Genomic DNA, 15882 nt, shown 5'->3' on the forward strand with positions numbered 1-15882 from the left:
TATGATTTGATATAAAAAGAGGGCAATATGTCTAGTTATCATATAATTTAATGAAAAATAATTGATAAATAAAAAGATTTTTAAATATGGTGGGGTGCATAATCCGAATCATGAGTTTGCCATGTTAACTCAGGCTCACTATGATTTTTTTTTTATCCTTTTTTTAATTGATTTTTTTTTCAATTTCATCGATCAATTTGAGTTGATAAAGAATTGAGCCTAGTAATTTATTTTAATTTGTTTTTACAAAGTTATTCATAGTTTTATAACTTGGATCACGAGTTTAGGAGATTAACCCAGGTTAATCGGGTCGATCCACTACATTGTCATGTTAGAGTTTTTTTTGTTAAAAAATAATGTTGTCTAATATGTATTGTCTCAATTTTTTTAAAAAGATGTCCAAAATGCATTAGGTTTTTAATTTATGGTCAAAATTTCCCCCCTGAAAAACATGTTAGAAATGCTTTAATTTTTTTCAACATTAAAACAAACAATCTAACTTGCAACGTGATGTGATCCATTTATCTTAATAGCTACTAAACTCTGTGATTGTGCTGGCATATGATAGACTAATTTTGTCAATGAATTGTATTACAATAATATTCTAACACTTCCAACTTTACTTAGTATACATACCGATTGAAGTTGTCAAAAAAATTCACATAGAAATTAGAGTTTTCATGGATGGGTCGATAGGTTTGACTAGCCCTGAAAAATAAGGCATTGAGTAACATGAAACTCTTTGATGTTTAAGTTGGTATGTGAGTAGAGCGAAAAATCTATAAGAAAATAAAAAATAAAATGAGGGTTAGAGGACGTGTAATGATTTCACTTAGCTTTCATGGCATTTAACTAGCTTTGATTTGGTTTTTATAGTCTTTGATTGACATTAATTGATTTTTATGGATTTTATCTAATTTTTCTTGTTAGGAATTGCTCTCTAGTTCTGTTTATGATGATATTATGACCGACTCTAATTAACTCTTGTCTGCGTGACTAGGTGTATTTATACACCCAGGTATGATAATTTCTTCTTGGAGAATAGATTGCATCATTGGTTGAAAAATTTGTTTGGCTGATATTCTAGCTCGTGGTTGATGTGTTATGCCATGATTATTATGTTATGCATACTATTGGTGATGGTCTGCAATTAGTGTAGAAAAAAATATCTACTATACATATAAAAAGCCGTGTGTATGCACATAAAAATTGTATGAAAACTTTGTATGGACGCCTCATGAAAACCTAAAAAATACATAAAAGAGTGGTGGGTAGAGTAGTTGGATGAGGGTGATATTAGGTTTAAGTAGAGTTTTGATTGAGAAAATTCTATTCGTTTAGGCATAGTCTAAATGGGCAGAAGTCCAACCACTTAGGCTTGGAAACAAAAGTTTTAGAAAAAAAACTTTTCATTTTTGTTTTCTTCCATCATCACTTACCCCTTTTTTTTGAACATATATATTTGAAAGATTTTGAACAATATAATAGGGAAATACTTATGCTTATAAATATTACTATTAATATAAATGTGATCAAAAGTTTTGCTATGAAAAAACGAAAGTGAGGGTTAGAGGACGTGTAATGATTTCGCTTAGCTTTCATGGCATTTAGCTAGCTTTGATTTGGTTTTTATAATCTTTGATTGGCATTAATTGACTATTATGGCTTTTATCTAACTTTTCTTGATAGGAATTGCTCTCTAGTTCTGTTTATGATGATATTATGACCGACTCTAATTAACTCTTGTTTGCGTGATTAGGTGTATTTATACACCCAGGTATGGGAATTTCTTCATGGAGAATAGATTGCATCATTGGTTGAAAAATTTGTTTGGCTGATATTCTAGCTCATGGTTGATGTGTTATGCCTTGATTGTTGTGTTATGCATTCTATTGGTAAAAAATATTAGTGATGGTCTGCCTTTAGTTAGAAAAAAGTATCTACTACACATATAAAAAGTCGTGTGTATGCATATAAAAATTGTATGAAAACTTTGTATGAAAGACAATGAGAGTTTTTTAAAAATTATATTATCTTAGCTAGCACATAATGAGTTTTTTTTTCCTGCCTTTTAATGTGCATCATTTTCTTCATAAAATGTTAAAGGTATCATCTGGAGATCAATCTTTCCATCTCTTTTTTGAGTGCATGACATTCTTTTTTCCTGTATCTATGATCATGGTGAAAGATACATAATTTATTAGGACACCTTGTGTTTGAATTAATTTTAATTAGATATGGGTATTGCATGAAGTTCTTTTTCTTGATGACAGTCAATATTTCAGCTTGTGTAGTGGTGAGAGGCGTTATTAAAAGTTAAGAGAATATCAAACAATCACAAATATGTCCCTTGATGTTTTTTTTTTTTTTTTTAATGCTCAATAGGAGACTGGTGATATTGTGGAGATTCTGCTATTTGGAAACAATGACGACCCTGTTTAATTACACTGGCTTCCTCCACTTGAATATGGTTCTTCATCACTTGTTTTAGATAGATACTTGTTTTGTCATTGAGAATATATAGACGTTTTGATAACATGTAGTTATAGACTCCATTAATCAAGGATTTTGATGATGATGTATTTGATCAAATTTTTCATTTTTAGTATTTTCTCGTTGAATCTTTAGAGACATGATCCGATATTTTTATTTTATCATTATGTAATAGCAAAAAGCTCAACCCTGCTTTGTTTTTTTTTTTTTTTGTTGTTGGAATATTATTGTCCAAATAAGAGATGAGTTTCACTTGGAGATCATGAATAGCTAGGATAAAGCTAAAATGACAGATTCTGCAGTTCAAATGAGCAAAGCACATTTATGCTAGGAATGCATGGAAAAGCAGAATAAGGCTTTGGCAAAGATGCTTGTACGGCCAATCACATGAAAATCCAAACATAGACAAGTCAATGGATTTCAATTTGTTACTAATATTGGAATTCCAATTGGTTTTTAGATTTCAGAAGACGACGAGCAACACCATAGCTTTTTACACCAGCTCGCAACTATTTATCAGCTTTGCTTTGTCTCCAAAATACGTAAAAAAATGTCAACATTCCTAGGAACAAGCCATTTACATCTTGCACATTTACTCATTAAGGTATAAATATATTAGTAATTTATCAATATAATATTGTTTTTATATATTTATATATAAATATTATTGTTTTTATTTTTTACTGGAGAGTGAAAGTGAATTTGGTGTTAAAAAAGAAACTCAAGAAAGTGCTTTGCAGGAAAACAACAAGATGTTGGTTGACGAGGGTGTTTAAAAAGTTTGGTAATGATTATATTTTAAAATAATTTTTTTAAAAAATATATATAATAAATTTTTATATTTTTAAAAAATTATTATTGATATTAATGTATCAAAACAATCTAAAAATATCAAAAAAATAATTTAATTTAAAGAAAAAATTAAAAATTTAAATTATTTTCAAAACATAAAAATAAATGAAAAGTAGAGTTAGATTCTATAATGTTATGCAATAGACAATTGAGTGCTGATATAAATATAATAATGTAATTAGATGTTAGATTCAAAATTGTGGACTTGTACACATTGCGTCTATCTAATAGAAAACCACCATGTGCCCATTTAACGGAAATTGGAGAAGCTGATTCTGGACTAACGGTGGCACGAGAAATTGAGATGCCAAGCCCTCAATTATCCACTTTTGAACCGTAACTCCGTTCCGTCCTAACAAAAAGAAAACAAAGAGGGAGACGGCAGTCGCCAGGCCACGCCAATTCACGTCCCTCCTCTCTCCTTGCTTCCCCTCGCGAAACGAAACTGTGAGTACGGCAAACTGCGCGGGTCCACCCCCACCGTGCACACAAAAGCCCTCCCCTCCCTCCAATAAATAAGTTATTAAACCGTGTTATTATTCTCCTTCGCTTTTCTCGCTCGCACCAAATTCCAGTTTGGTGGGTCGTGGAGGGGACGGTGATGCTGATGATGATGGCGGAGGCTCAGTCCTGTGTTCTTCTTCTTACGATGATGATTTCTTTCACAATTGTTTCTGCAAACAACGGAGTTTTTAGCGTCAAATACAAATACGCTGGCCTTCAACGTTCTCTCAGTGACCTAAAAGCACACGACGATCAACGACAGCTCCGTATTCTCGCCGGAGTCGATCTTCCCCTCGGCGGCATCGGTCGTCCCGATATCCTCGGGTTCGTTTTTCTATACATATAATCCTCACTTTTGTTTACTTTTATTATTATTGTGATTCAATATTTATTTTTGGGTCCGAATATGTATCTGTAGGTTATATTATGCTAAGATAGGGATTGGAACTCCGACGAAGGACTACTATGTACAAGTGGATACAGGAAGTGATATTATGTGGGTTAATTGTATTCAATGCAGAGAATGCCCAAAAACTAGCTCTCTTGGTGTATGCCTCCCCCCCCCCTCTGTTCCTTCTCTTTGATGTTCATCTTTTTTTTTTTATTATTATTATTGTTATTATTATTATCTCTGAATTAATATTTTATTTATTTTTTTGCAGATTGATCTTACTTTATATAATATAAACGAGTCAGACACTGGGAAGCTGGTTCCTTGTGATCAAGAGTTTTGCTATGAGATAAATGGGGGTCAATTACCTGGCTGCACCGCGAATATGTCTTGTCCGTATCTTGAGATTTATGGAGATGGGAGTTCCACTGCTGGTTATTTTGTCAAGGATGTTGTGCAGTATGCTAGAGTTTCTGGTGATCTCAAAACTACTGCAGCAAATGGAAGTGTTATATTTGGGTGAGTTTGTTATTTTTCTTGTTCTTGCATGCCACTACTAGGTACGCAAGTTTTGATTAATGGGTTTAAGCTTCATTTTAAGGTGCTTCTTAGGTTATTGAATGCTTCACATGCTTAGAAGAAAAGGATATGATGGACGAGTGCTGTGGTCCCAAGGTAGAGGAAACTTTGGGACCTAAGTTTTTTCTGTCACCTTTTCTTATAGTGATTGTTTGATGGTTTAGATTTGTCTTGCTTATTGATCTTTGAAACGTATTTGTTCATAGAGAAACTCTTTCGGGTTTATCTATAAAAAGGGGGTCTTCAGGGGACTTGCTGGAATTTTACTTAGTGAATGACATTGGGTACCTTAGAAGAAAGGATATGATACAAGGTGCAAATCTCGAAATTACAAATTTTGAAAAGTCAGCTGGATACATACACAAATAATTGTGTTGTTATTTGTATGCTGTTTTGTTGTTACATTGTTAAATATTCAATGGTTGCAGCTTGTCTTTGTTTGGTTCTGGACACATTTCTTTGTCTATGTTAGTTTAAACATACGTTGTGAACAATTTCAGTATATATTTTGCTGCCATTTATAGCATTAATCCAAGTCTATGCATAAAAAAGGTTGTCTAAAGGAACAATAATCCAGAGCATAGAAAGAAAATTGCATGTTTTTCCAAAAGGAAGATTTTGGAACTTGCTTTAGATTTGTCAAATATGCATCAGGAAGTATCCAAGAATACTAGGTTCTTAAGCTGGTATGATATGAATGAGGTTGCTATGTTGTAACCACCCAGGCCAATTGGTATTACCAATTGATAGATTGTAAGTGCTTGTTTTCAAATTTAGGATTTCAGTTTAGATGCGTTTCTGTGAATTTATCTCAATTGGGTTTGGAATTCACTTTCATTGTAGTTTTCTATGAGCTTTCAGTTATGTAGCTTATCTCATTCATGCTGAAGGTGTTGGCTAGTAGATTGAGGCACAATTGGCTAATATCTTGAACAAGCCACATTGTTCAAAAAGTGCTTCAATGTCCTCATTTGTAATCCAGTCTTGGCTTTTAATTGTCTTTAGAGAAATTTCTCGCATCATGCTGAGTTCATAGGTAATGTTTTGGTTATCTAGGGTTAATTTGGCAAGTAGAGGAAGAAGAAGTAGTGGAGGAGAGGGGGGGCTTAAAGAAAAAGGGAGATCAGAAAATTTATCCAAATAAAAAAAATGTACTAGAGCTTAGGTTTAACTCTATTACATTTATTCATTGAGAGAAGAAACTTTGATCATGCTTCTTTAAATTTCGTGCATTGACCAATGGATAGCATTATGTTGATTATTTATGACTTGGGTTGGCATTCATTGTCTTTGGAAATATTTGGTTCAACCATTTCCGTGCACTCAATTAGCTAATTTTGAAATCTTACGAATTTCATAATTAAAATGGTTGTCAATAATATTTGCCTAGGAACTTGCAAGTTTATTTTTTAACTAGGTTCTTGTTGTTTTAGTAATTAGTACTAATTTTGATCCCCATATCCTGTGTACATATACACATGCATATAGATCTGCATGTTGTATCTATCGTTTATCCATTTTTTTTCTCATTTACTCCCTCCCTCCCTCTCTTGTTCTTATAACTATTGTCTTTCTACCTACTGGCATTGATCAAGTTGATGTGATGATGAGATAGGTGTGGTGCTAGACAATCAGGAGATCTAGGGTCATCTAATGAAGAAGCACTTGATGGGATACTTGGTTTTGGAAAATCAAATTCGTCGATGATTTCACAGCTGGCAGTAACTGGAAAAGTGAAGAAGATATTTGCACACTGCTTAGATGGTACAAATGGAGGTGGAATATTTGTTATTGGGCATGTTGTGCAACCAAAAGTTAACATGACTCCTTTGATACCAAATCAGTACGTGATTTATTTTTGAAATTGCTGTATGTTTTCTCATTTAGGGTTCAGGGATACCCTTTTTTTTATTATTATTAAAGAAAGATGTTATTTGAAAGATGAATATAGAAACATACAAAGTGGAGTATAAGGAATTTTCCAAACATATAATAAAAGAAAAGAAGACAAAACAAGTTCCTTTTTGAATCTTCACTTTACAAAAGAACTTCTATTGCTAATTACATGGCAAAAGATAGGAGCTGATTTTATGTGCTTCATTAGTTCATATGTATCAGTTGCCAGATTTATGTTGAAAATTAAGTCTCAATACCAATATAACAACTTCTTACAACATTTAATGCCAAATTTATGTTATGGTTTAATGGATAGGGTTTCTTCCATGCTCATGATCTTAAAGCTTTTTAAGTTGGATTTGTTTCTTCATCCATGACTATTTTAATATTAAACACTTAGTGTGTTCTTCTTAGGTGTGTTAGATCTTGGTGTATGTAATTTAATATATGAAGCTACACTTTGGTAATAAAATTTTTAGGCCCCATTACAATGTCAATATGACGGCAGTTCAAGTTGGTCATGAATTCCTAAGTCTTCCAACAGATGTATTTGAGGCAGGGGACAGAAAGGGTGCTATAATAGACAGTGGTACAACCTTAGCTTATCTTCCAGAAATGGTTTATAAGCCGTTAGTAAGTAAGGTATATGATTTAAATAGCTGTTGTTTTCTGTAATTCTGATTTAAATAGCTGTTGTTTGCTGTAATTCTCGTTATAAATTGTGAACTTATGTGATTTTTGTCTTTATCAGATAATCTCTCAGCAACCTGATCTGAAAGTTCATACTGTTCGTGATGAATATACATGTTTCCAGTTCTCTGACAGGTACAGTCTGTAGCTTTTGTTTTTGTTATTTTTCATTAAAGCTTCTAGGAACATTAATTTCAAGATATAAATTTGAAAATTCTCTTATGGTTATCTTTTAAAATTGTATTCTTCTCAGATATGATAATTTATATCTTGTACATCTGATTTTGTTTCACACGCATCAAACATCAGTAGAGTGTACCGACTGTGTTTATGTTCTTTACTCTCTTCTCCTTTCAGATTTGTTTCTGTGTAGAGTGTCTTGTAAGTTTTCACTACTCTGGTGAGCCTTTGGGGCTCATTTTGTATTATCTTGAAGATTAATGTTAGTTGAAGCAAAACAGGAAAGCAAATCCTATGACTACTTCAGCATGGATTATGGCTGTAAATTTGAGAAAAGCAATTCTTACTGTATAAGTTTGTGTTGGTAAAAGTGCATAAATTTGATTTCTTTCTTTTCATTTCATTTAGCTCGAGCTTCCTTTAATGATCTGTAGACTAAAAATGAAACTCAGTTTCAGATTCTTTCCATCATAATTTGTCTACCAAGGGACCGGTGTTTGTTTCTCAGTTTTGTTAATTTCTTTAACAATGATTCTCGGAAATTGATTATCGTTTTACAGTAACTTTATACTTTGTTCAGACTTCATGCGGATGTCCTCCTGAATAATATTTCAGTATTGAGGTGCAGAATGGAGTTGCTCATACATTTCTTGTTTCATTTGCAGCTTGGATGATGGATTTCCTAATGTCACTTTCCATTTTGAAAACTCAGTTATCTTGAAGGTTTATCCACACGAGTATCTTTTTCCCTTTGTAAGTATAATGCACTGTAAAAATTCTTACAGCTTTGGTTTTGCAGCTCTGTAGCATATTTTTGTTCTTTAATTTTAGAATAGCTTCTCATCTCCTCATTGTACCTTAGAAGAATGCAGGCCTCAAATCTAATCATCTAGTGTTATACGTAATGGACATGTTTTTTAATAGCTCATAAGCTATCAATGAATTGAATTCAGCTTTTACATGGTTTTCAAGGAAAATAATTTGAATTTTGGACTTCATCTAGGCGGTTATGCAGCAATGATTTTCTTTTTTCAAAGCAATCCCTAGATGACGCTGCATTGTTTTTATCCAGTTCTTTTCATTGCACTTGCTTGTACTTCATCTGTTATTTAAGCACAATGACAGATCAAATGTTAAAATATGATAGAATCCCCTGTGTTGCTAGGGCATAAAAGCAACTTTTTAGACGTGCACACACTGACACAGGATAGCAGGGTAAAAAACATAGATAACAGAGGTAAAGGGGAATAACTAGAAATCTCAGCCGGGAAGGGATAAGCAAGAATTTTCAATATTCGAATTCATCAAATAAACATCTCCTTAAAACCATAACCTTTAGCTCTTTCCTACAAGCACCAAAACTCTAACCATTAAAAAAGTTTGGATATTGATTCAATCATCAATAGAAAGCTTAAGCGAACTCCTACAACTGGGAATATAATGTATTCTAAATTAAAGTTAGTTAATTTCTAAATAAGAAACAGGACTCAATTGAGAATGCCTAAGAAAAGAACCAAAATGATCTAATAGGAAAATATCAATCCAAAAATCTTCATTTAGTCTGCATCTCTCATTCAAAGGAGATTTATTTTTGAAAAAATGTATAGACCTTCATGAAGTTTTGGTCATAGTGATAATAATTCCTAAAACTTTGAAATTTCTCAATTAGTCCTACAAATTCCAATTCCAAATCATTCTACACAACATCAATTAACCCTAACAAAACTATTTTCAAACTCAAGTTTAAAAAGTCCAAAAATTTCAAGTTTTAAAATTAAAGTTTGGCTTGTGCTTAGAGCTTGCTTGAATGGTGATTAGAAGCTAAAGTAATAGTGGATGTTACGGGCATGAATTTTTAGGTGAAAATGGTGCTAAAGGTGGCTGGGTCATGCCAAATAGTGGCTTGTTGGAATGCTTCGTTAAGTTTTAATGAAAACCTAACAGAAGGACTAATTGTGAATTTGGAAGTTTAAGGTAGCAAATAATAAAATCTTTTGGTTGAGGGACTGTTTTGATCGTTGACTAATAATAGCTCAGGGAAGTTGATGCCTTGTGTTTTTATGATCCCATGAAATTGGGGTACCAAGTCTGGAGAAGTCATACTTTTTAGCATTTTTGCGTGAAGTGACTACCTGGGGCACAAACTGACATATTGGTTGTAGGCACAAGGCTATTATTGCATTAGATATAATCTTCATATTCCTAATTGTATGTATGTGTGTGTAGCCATGCTTACAGATTTTGTTTGTATGTGTGTGAATGGGTCACGTATTATTTCCACCTCTATAGTTCTCTGACAGCACTCTTTTATTGATAGCCATTGGCCACCCTATTGTTGTTTTAACCACCATCCTTTACCCAATTGTGTGTTCTTTTATCCAGTTAGCCCTGTCAAATAAATTGTTTATAAATTCCTTCAAAATCTTTGTTACTGTAAATCTAATCCTCATAAAAGGTCCCTCCACCTTCTACCTCTCCACTACAAAATGTTCTATTTTGTACATGGCTGTCCTAAATGCTCTAAGTTTCTGACCTTCAATTTGTCCTTCTAAAAGTCCAACCAGTTTCTCATAATTCTCAAACTGTCCCCTACTCCGTGGTCGTTGGTGGGGGGGTATGGTCTCTTGCCAATGCTTCCCTGGATTCATTTTTTATTGTTTGTTTCCAACTGTTAATGATCATACGTGAACCCATGTCAATTGTTTTGCTTAATCCAATGCCCATCTCTGGTTAGATAACTTCTTTGGTGAAGTCCTTTGTCTTGTAGAAAGTTGCTCAAGGCCTAAAGTCCTTTTGCCAATGGCTTCATAAATTCCTTGCCTTATCCTTTGTTAATGCCTTGCCTTTCTTCTCAGATGCATGTCTTATACAGCACCATGCTTGCTATTCATTTGTTGGCTAATTTCTGAGTTGTGTTTGCTATCAAAATTTTACATTTCATAAATAGATAAATTAACCGGTTATGAATTTGGATTTTTACAGGAAGGTTTGTGGTGCATTGGATGGCAGAACAGTGGAGTGCAATCGAGGGATAGAAGGAACATGACACTTTTGGGAGGTATAAGCAAAATACATACATGTTGGTGTTATTCTTATATGGAATGTGTATAGTTTGTAAATTATCAAACATATCCTTTTGTAGTTTATTCTTAGATCATGGGAACATAGTGTCTTCTTCCACCATAAAAACACAACTAATTCAAGTGGACATCTGCTGTGATGATCCATCAGTAGAAACTTTGATCATTTGTGAAATTCTTCTAATCCTTTCTCTTCTTTATTTCCTTTTGCAGATTTAGTACTTTCAAATAAACTAGTCTTGTATGATCTTGAAAATCAAGCCATTGGATGGACTGAATATAACTGTGAGTCTAAAATTATTTTTCCTTTATGCTTTTGAATATCTTGGTTTGCTGTTTTACATTTCTTTCTGGTGCAAAGTGGTTTTTGTTATTAGAATAAGGTCTGATAATTTGTGGTTCATCTTTGTGGTATTTAGACATATTCATAATATAATCAGGAAAAACAAGCGATCAGACTGATAGGACTGGCATACTAATTTGAAATCAAGTGATATTTAATTTTAGCATAAACTGGAATACCATACTAAAGATTAAAAAGAACTGAACCCTTAAAACTTCAAATTGAAATAACTTCATTGAATCAATCGGTTCGGTTTTAGGGTTTCCTTCTACAAAGGATATGATGTTTATATAGATACCAAGAAACTTCTATCCTCATCTAAATAGGAAATAAGAATCATAATAAAATATTACTTGGTTGATAATTACAATAACATCATATATGCATCATCAGTCAAATAATAATAAAATTGTAAATGTATTAAATTACAAATAAACAAGTAAACTTTATTGTTCCTATACTGCATCATCACACTCAAGTCAAGAGCTGAATATCTTGTTTGTTGTGTTCTGGTTCGAAATTTCCAAAAGTTTTGAGAATTAATGCTACTTCTATTTGACTTATCACTGAAGATTGCTAGTGAAAAATCATATATGCAGTTAAAAATTTAGGTTTCTGGTATCCAGTTCCATTAATGCTGAATTTATTGTTGTTGATTTCAGGCTCTTCAAGCATCCAAGTGCTTGATGAACGGACTGGAACTGTACATTTAGTAGGCTACCACTATATTAATTCTGCTCGCAGTTTGAATGTGCCATGGGCTATGTTGTTGCTGCTGCTGCCAAGTACACTGCTGCTCAGTTTAGTTTGCTGAAACCAGTACAGAATAGCGCGGTCAAAATTAACATATAGAAGAACAAATATTAAAAAAGAAATCATTAGATTTATTGATGAATGGTGGATCAGAAATTTTTTTTCTCTGGACATTCACTTTGGGTAATATTTCTTCCCACTGTGAATGGGGGAAACACACAAAGGTTACAGCTAGTCCCAGGTTTGATTGTACAGAGATTTTTTACATGGCTTAGGTCATCTTATATTTAATTTGAGTTTTGATAGAACAAGCCCCCTTGTATCACACACGTCTGTCACGATATTCATTCACTGGCCAGAAAGGTCTGTTGGCCTTTCTGCAGGCTTAAAGTCGCACCTCTTAAGTCTATACAGAAGCCTCTGATTGAACATGATGCGATTGCACTCACCCATTATATGCGGGTTAAACCGTGGTGAAAAGGGGATGGAGTTGGAAGCATGGAGATCTGCATGCATTCATCCAACAGGGCTTGGGAAAATAGGACTTGAAGAGGGGGTGGAAGCCATGAGAAAGTCAGTGGTAAACTTTTTCTGATGTTTTTCCTTGCATTGCTCTCCCAAATGTTATATCCAAATGCCCAATTGCCTATCTGATGTGTTCTCAAGATCATCCAAAAATGTCAAATACAGTCGGGGTTAATTATTTTGAGCAGTCGATTTTTCTGTCTCGTGCATATTTTTGTAGAGCCAAAACATCATATAATTTGGGGCATATTTGAGGTGGATGTTACCCTTATAAAATGCCGTCGCTTCTTCGAGCATTATTAGTATTGAAGGTGGTTCAAGTTTACACCAAGTCAGAGATTCAAGTATTCGATTTAGTCTTCTGTTTATGTGGAAACGGAAATGGTTAAGTATATGATTATGTGTTAAAGTTGTGTAAGCTGTGATCAAGTGGGCGTAAGAGGGGTCCCTTTGGTGTTGCTTTCTTTTCATGTTTCTTTTAGCTGAAAACCCTGCTCGGATAGTATTATTTACCAGACTATTTGCGGGTCGGAGCACACATACGGACGATATTTTCATTTAATATTAAAAAATAATATTATATTGGATTAATTGTGTTAATCCGGGTTGCTTGGTTATACTCACTAGGATAATTTTGTAAAAAAAAAAAATAAAATTAACTTGTGATTGGATTAAATTAAAAAAAATTAATTGTTAAAAAAAATAACAGAGACTATTAATTTTTTTTTTTCTCTAGAGTTTATTTTATGATAATTTATTGTCTGAATATTTTTTTTTTCAAATGAAAAAAAAAGGGCAAGTAGGATTGAGATAACAAAAATAGATTATCGATTCATTAAATGTTGAAAATATATTTTTTTTAAAATTGAAGGTAAAAATGCATTAAATAATAATAAAAAAAATAGTATAGATGATGTGGCTTAATCTATTAAAACTTGCAATGGGATTCAATTGGGTCAATAATTTTTTTTTAAATACATTTTTTACCTCCATATAAAATTTAAAAATTGAAAAAAAAGTTTAGGAGTGTCGGGGCCTTTAGGCCCAGGTATGCATGCCTGACCCTTTTAACTTTTTTTTTTAAAAATATATTTTTTAAGGGTTGACAACATAATTGTCCCACCATTATTTTTTTTAAAAAAAACAAAAATAAGCAAACAATGTGTTGCCTGTTGCCTAAATTTCAACCACAATTATGGTGATTTGGAAAATTAGGGGGGCATAAGATTTTTTTCTTGCTCTAAAACCATAAATTTTAAAGTCATTTCAACCCATAAACACCTTTAAAATTACCCTTATAAACATTTAGATACTAATTAATCTAAACCAAAAAAAAAGGTTTCCATAAAAACCTGAAAATCAATTTGGGTTTAGATTTATCTTTCTCGACTTAGATTTGTTTTTTTTAACAATATTGAGACTCTAAACAACTATCATCAAACTTCTCTCATCCCATAGAACATGTGAATACCAAGAACAAACTATTTTGAGGGGCGAAAATGGTTATGAATGATGATTATTTTTTCTTTTTTACGCCAGAATTTTGGTAATGCTCTTTTCCATAAATCAGGAGCTAAAAAATAAAAATTAAAAATGAAATTTTGTACCAAATCTAATTTTTCCAAAAATAGGAGGGATAAAAAAGGTATAATGTTGAAATTCAGAGGACTAAATAGAACTTTTCATGCTAACTTTGAACTTACCATTCATTTTTCCAGTGTTTCTTTTCCACATTGGTTGTTCTTCTTTTCAAGTTTTTTCCCTTGACAACAAAAAGGAAGCAATCATCCATCGATTTTTGCAATTTAAGGATTTAATTGTTTGAAAACAATTGCAGACCAAAAAAAAGAAAAATTTTACTACTTTCAATCCATAGTAAATTATGAGAGAATACACAATGTAAAATGCATAGTATTTTTTCCACACTGCTTAATGTTTTATTAGATACTTGACTTGTGCTTCACAGCAGGTCATTTTTTTTTCCAAATTTTTTTAATATACATAGGTTTTTTCGACATGCTTTTGGAGTTAAATAAATTATAAAGAAAAAAAAAAAATAAAAAAAAAAGTTTTATGCATACATGTAATCAAAAATAAAAAAAAATAAAGTTTTTTTTTTTATTTTTCACTTTAATTTTGGAAACTAAAAGGGACACAAAAATATCTAATAATTTGTAAAGTATAGAGACTATAATAAATATTTTATCCAAACTTTTTAAAGCTACCCATTTCCTGTGGTTTTTTACATTTGATTTCTTGTCTTTCAATTCCACTCTTTTCCAACAAATTAATTTATAATTTGGTATAATAATGGTCAAATATAAAAAAAAATAGTACCGTGAACAGTTTATCCATAATGCCATATGAAAGGATTAACAAGGTAAATTTCCCACACGTTTTAGTTTTTTAATTAATAGTTAATTAATAATTTGCTTTCCTTTCCACTCCATTTGATAGTTGCGCTAGTTTTTTCTACGTAATGAATTGCCTCTTAAATTATACCTGACTTGACCATTCCTTGGCCAATGGAAGTTTAATAACCTCTTAAATTCATAGCTAGTGATGTAGTAGTGGAGTTTATACAGTTCATATGGATGGATGGGCTCGTGCATATTTGCATATAAAAAGCAAGAAACCACAATATATATATATATATACTAGTCTTGATACCCGCGCGATTTGCCGCGGGTGTCAAAATCTGTAAAAAAAAATTTGCACATATTATATGGGAATAAATAGTATATTCACAGAGTTAGTTGCAAAAGTTAAGTTTCAGATAGTTAACAAAGTTAGTTCAAGCATAACAAAAGCAGCGAGAGGTAAATATTTTATGCTTTATACATATAGGTAGAGAATTGGACGTGAATGAGCAGCAAGCTGTATCAACAACGCAGATGATGAAGACGCCCAATCAGGTTGTGATGTTGGAAAAGCAAGCATTGACTAACCAAATGTTAATTGGTTTCCTATTGGAAAAAATCAGTGTAACTGAAAGTCATAAATTTTATACAGCAACAAATATTAAATTTTTTTTCAAGATAAATCAGTAATGAGAAATGAAGATGTCATTATTGTTGAGTATGTGAGTTCATAAAGAAGGGAAACTAATTAGAAGTAGATGCTTACTTTTCAGGTGATGAAACGGAGAGGCGCTGCTTCTTTGAAAGTTGAGGTGCAGGATTGTCATCATCTTTGTAGAGATGCTCCTTTGATGAGTCTTCGTTGAAGGGGTTTTGGGTGGGGAAGCTGGGTGCTGAATCATATGTTGAAAGGAAGTACTTAAGGAATGGAAAATGTAAACAATGTGAATGAAAGACAAAACAATTTATTTATTAGTAGAACAATTAAGTAATAACTTTTCATAGGATGAATGTTGAGCAAATATTTAGATAGTGGTGTCTTGGAAGTTAAATATCTTGAAATCAAAAAAATAAGAATAAAAATAATGATATAGCTGAAAAAAGATTCCACGGGATGATATTTTGCATGCCAAATAAGATATTAAGAATGAAAGGGAAGAGTATTTATAAAGTTGTTGATCAGGCAAGGGAATAAATTACTAAAGGAATGCATATCAATGATGAGATAGTGGCCTC

The 15882-nt window shown here is 32.4% G+C and overlaps 1 protein-coding gene and 1 long non-coding RNA gene across 2 annotated transcripts; both read left to right on the plus strand.

Moving 5' to 3' along the window:
* Window positions 1–3666: 3666 nt before the first annotated feature.
* Window positions 3667–12072, plus strand: LOC118041776 (aspartic proteinase 39). Its single transcript, XM_035049268.2, has 10 exons — window positions 3667–4173; window positions 4268–4397; window positions 4512–4759; window positions 6435–6662; window positions 7195–7357; window positions 7467–7540; window positions 8251–8338; window positions 10568–10643; window positions 10879–10950; window positions 11671–12072. The coding sequence occupies exons 1-10, from the start codon at window positions 3947–3949 to the stop codon at window positions 11820–11822; spliced, it is 1458 nt and encodes a 485-aa protein (XP_034905159.1). The 5' UTR covers window positions 3667–3946; the 3' UTR covers window positions 11823–12072.
* A 3005-nt stretch (window positions 12073–15077) lies between these two features.
* LOC140954507 (uncharacterized) lies at window positions 15078–15645 on the plus strand. Its single transcript, XR_012167842.1, has 2 exons — window positions 15078–15201; window positions 15420–15645. It is a non-coding gene; the product is annotated as an uncharacterized lncRNA (long non-coding RNA).
* The last annotated feature ends 237 nt before the right edge of the window (window positions 15646–15882 follow it).

Source organism: Populus alba, chromosome 14, assembly GCF_005239225.2.
Source record: "Populus alba chromosome 14, ASM523922v2, whole genome shotgun sequence".
In the NCBI taxonomy this organism is placed as follows: Eukaryota; Viridiplantae; Streptophyta; class Magnoliopsida; order Malpighiales; family Salicaceae; genus Populus; species Populus alba.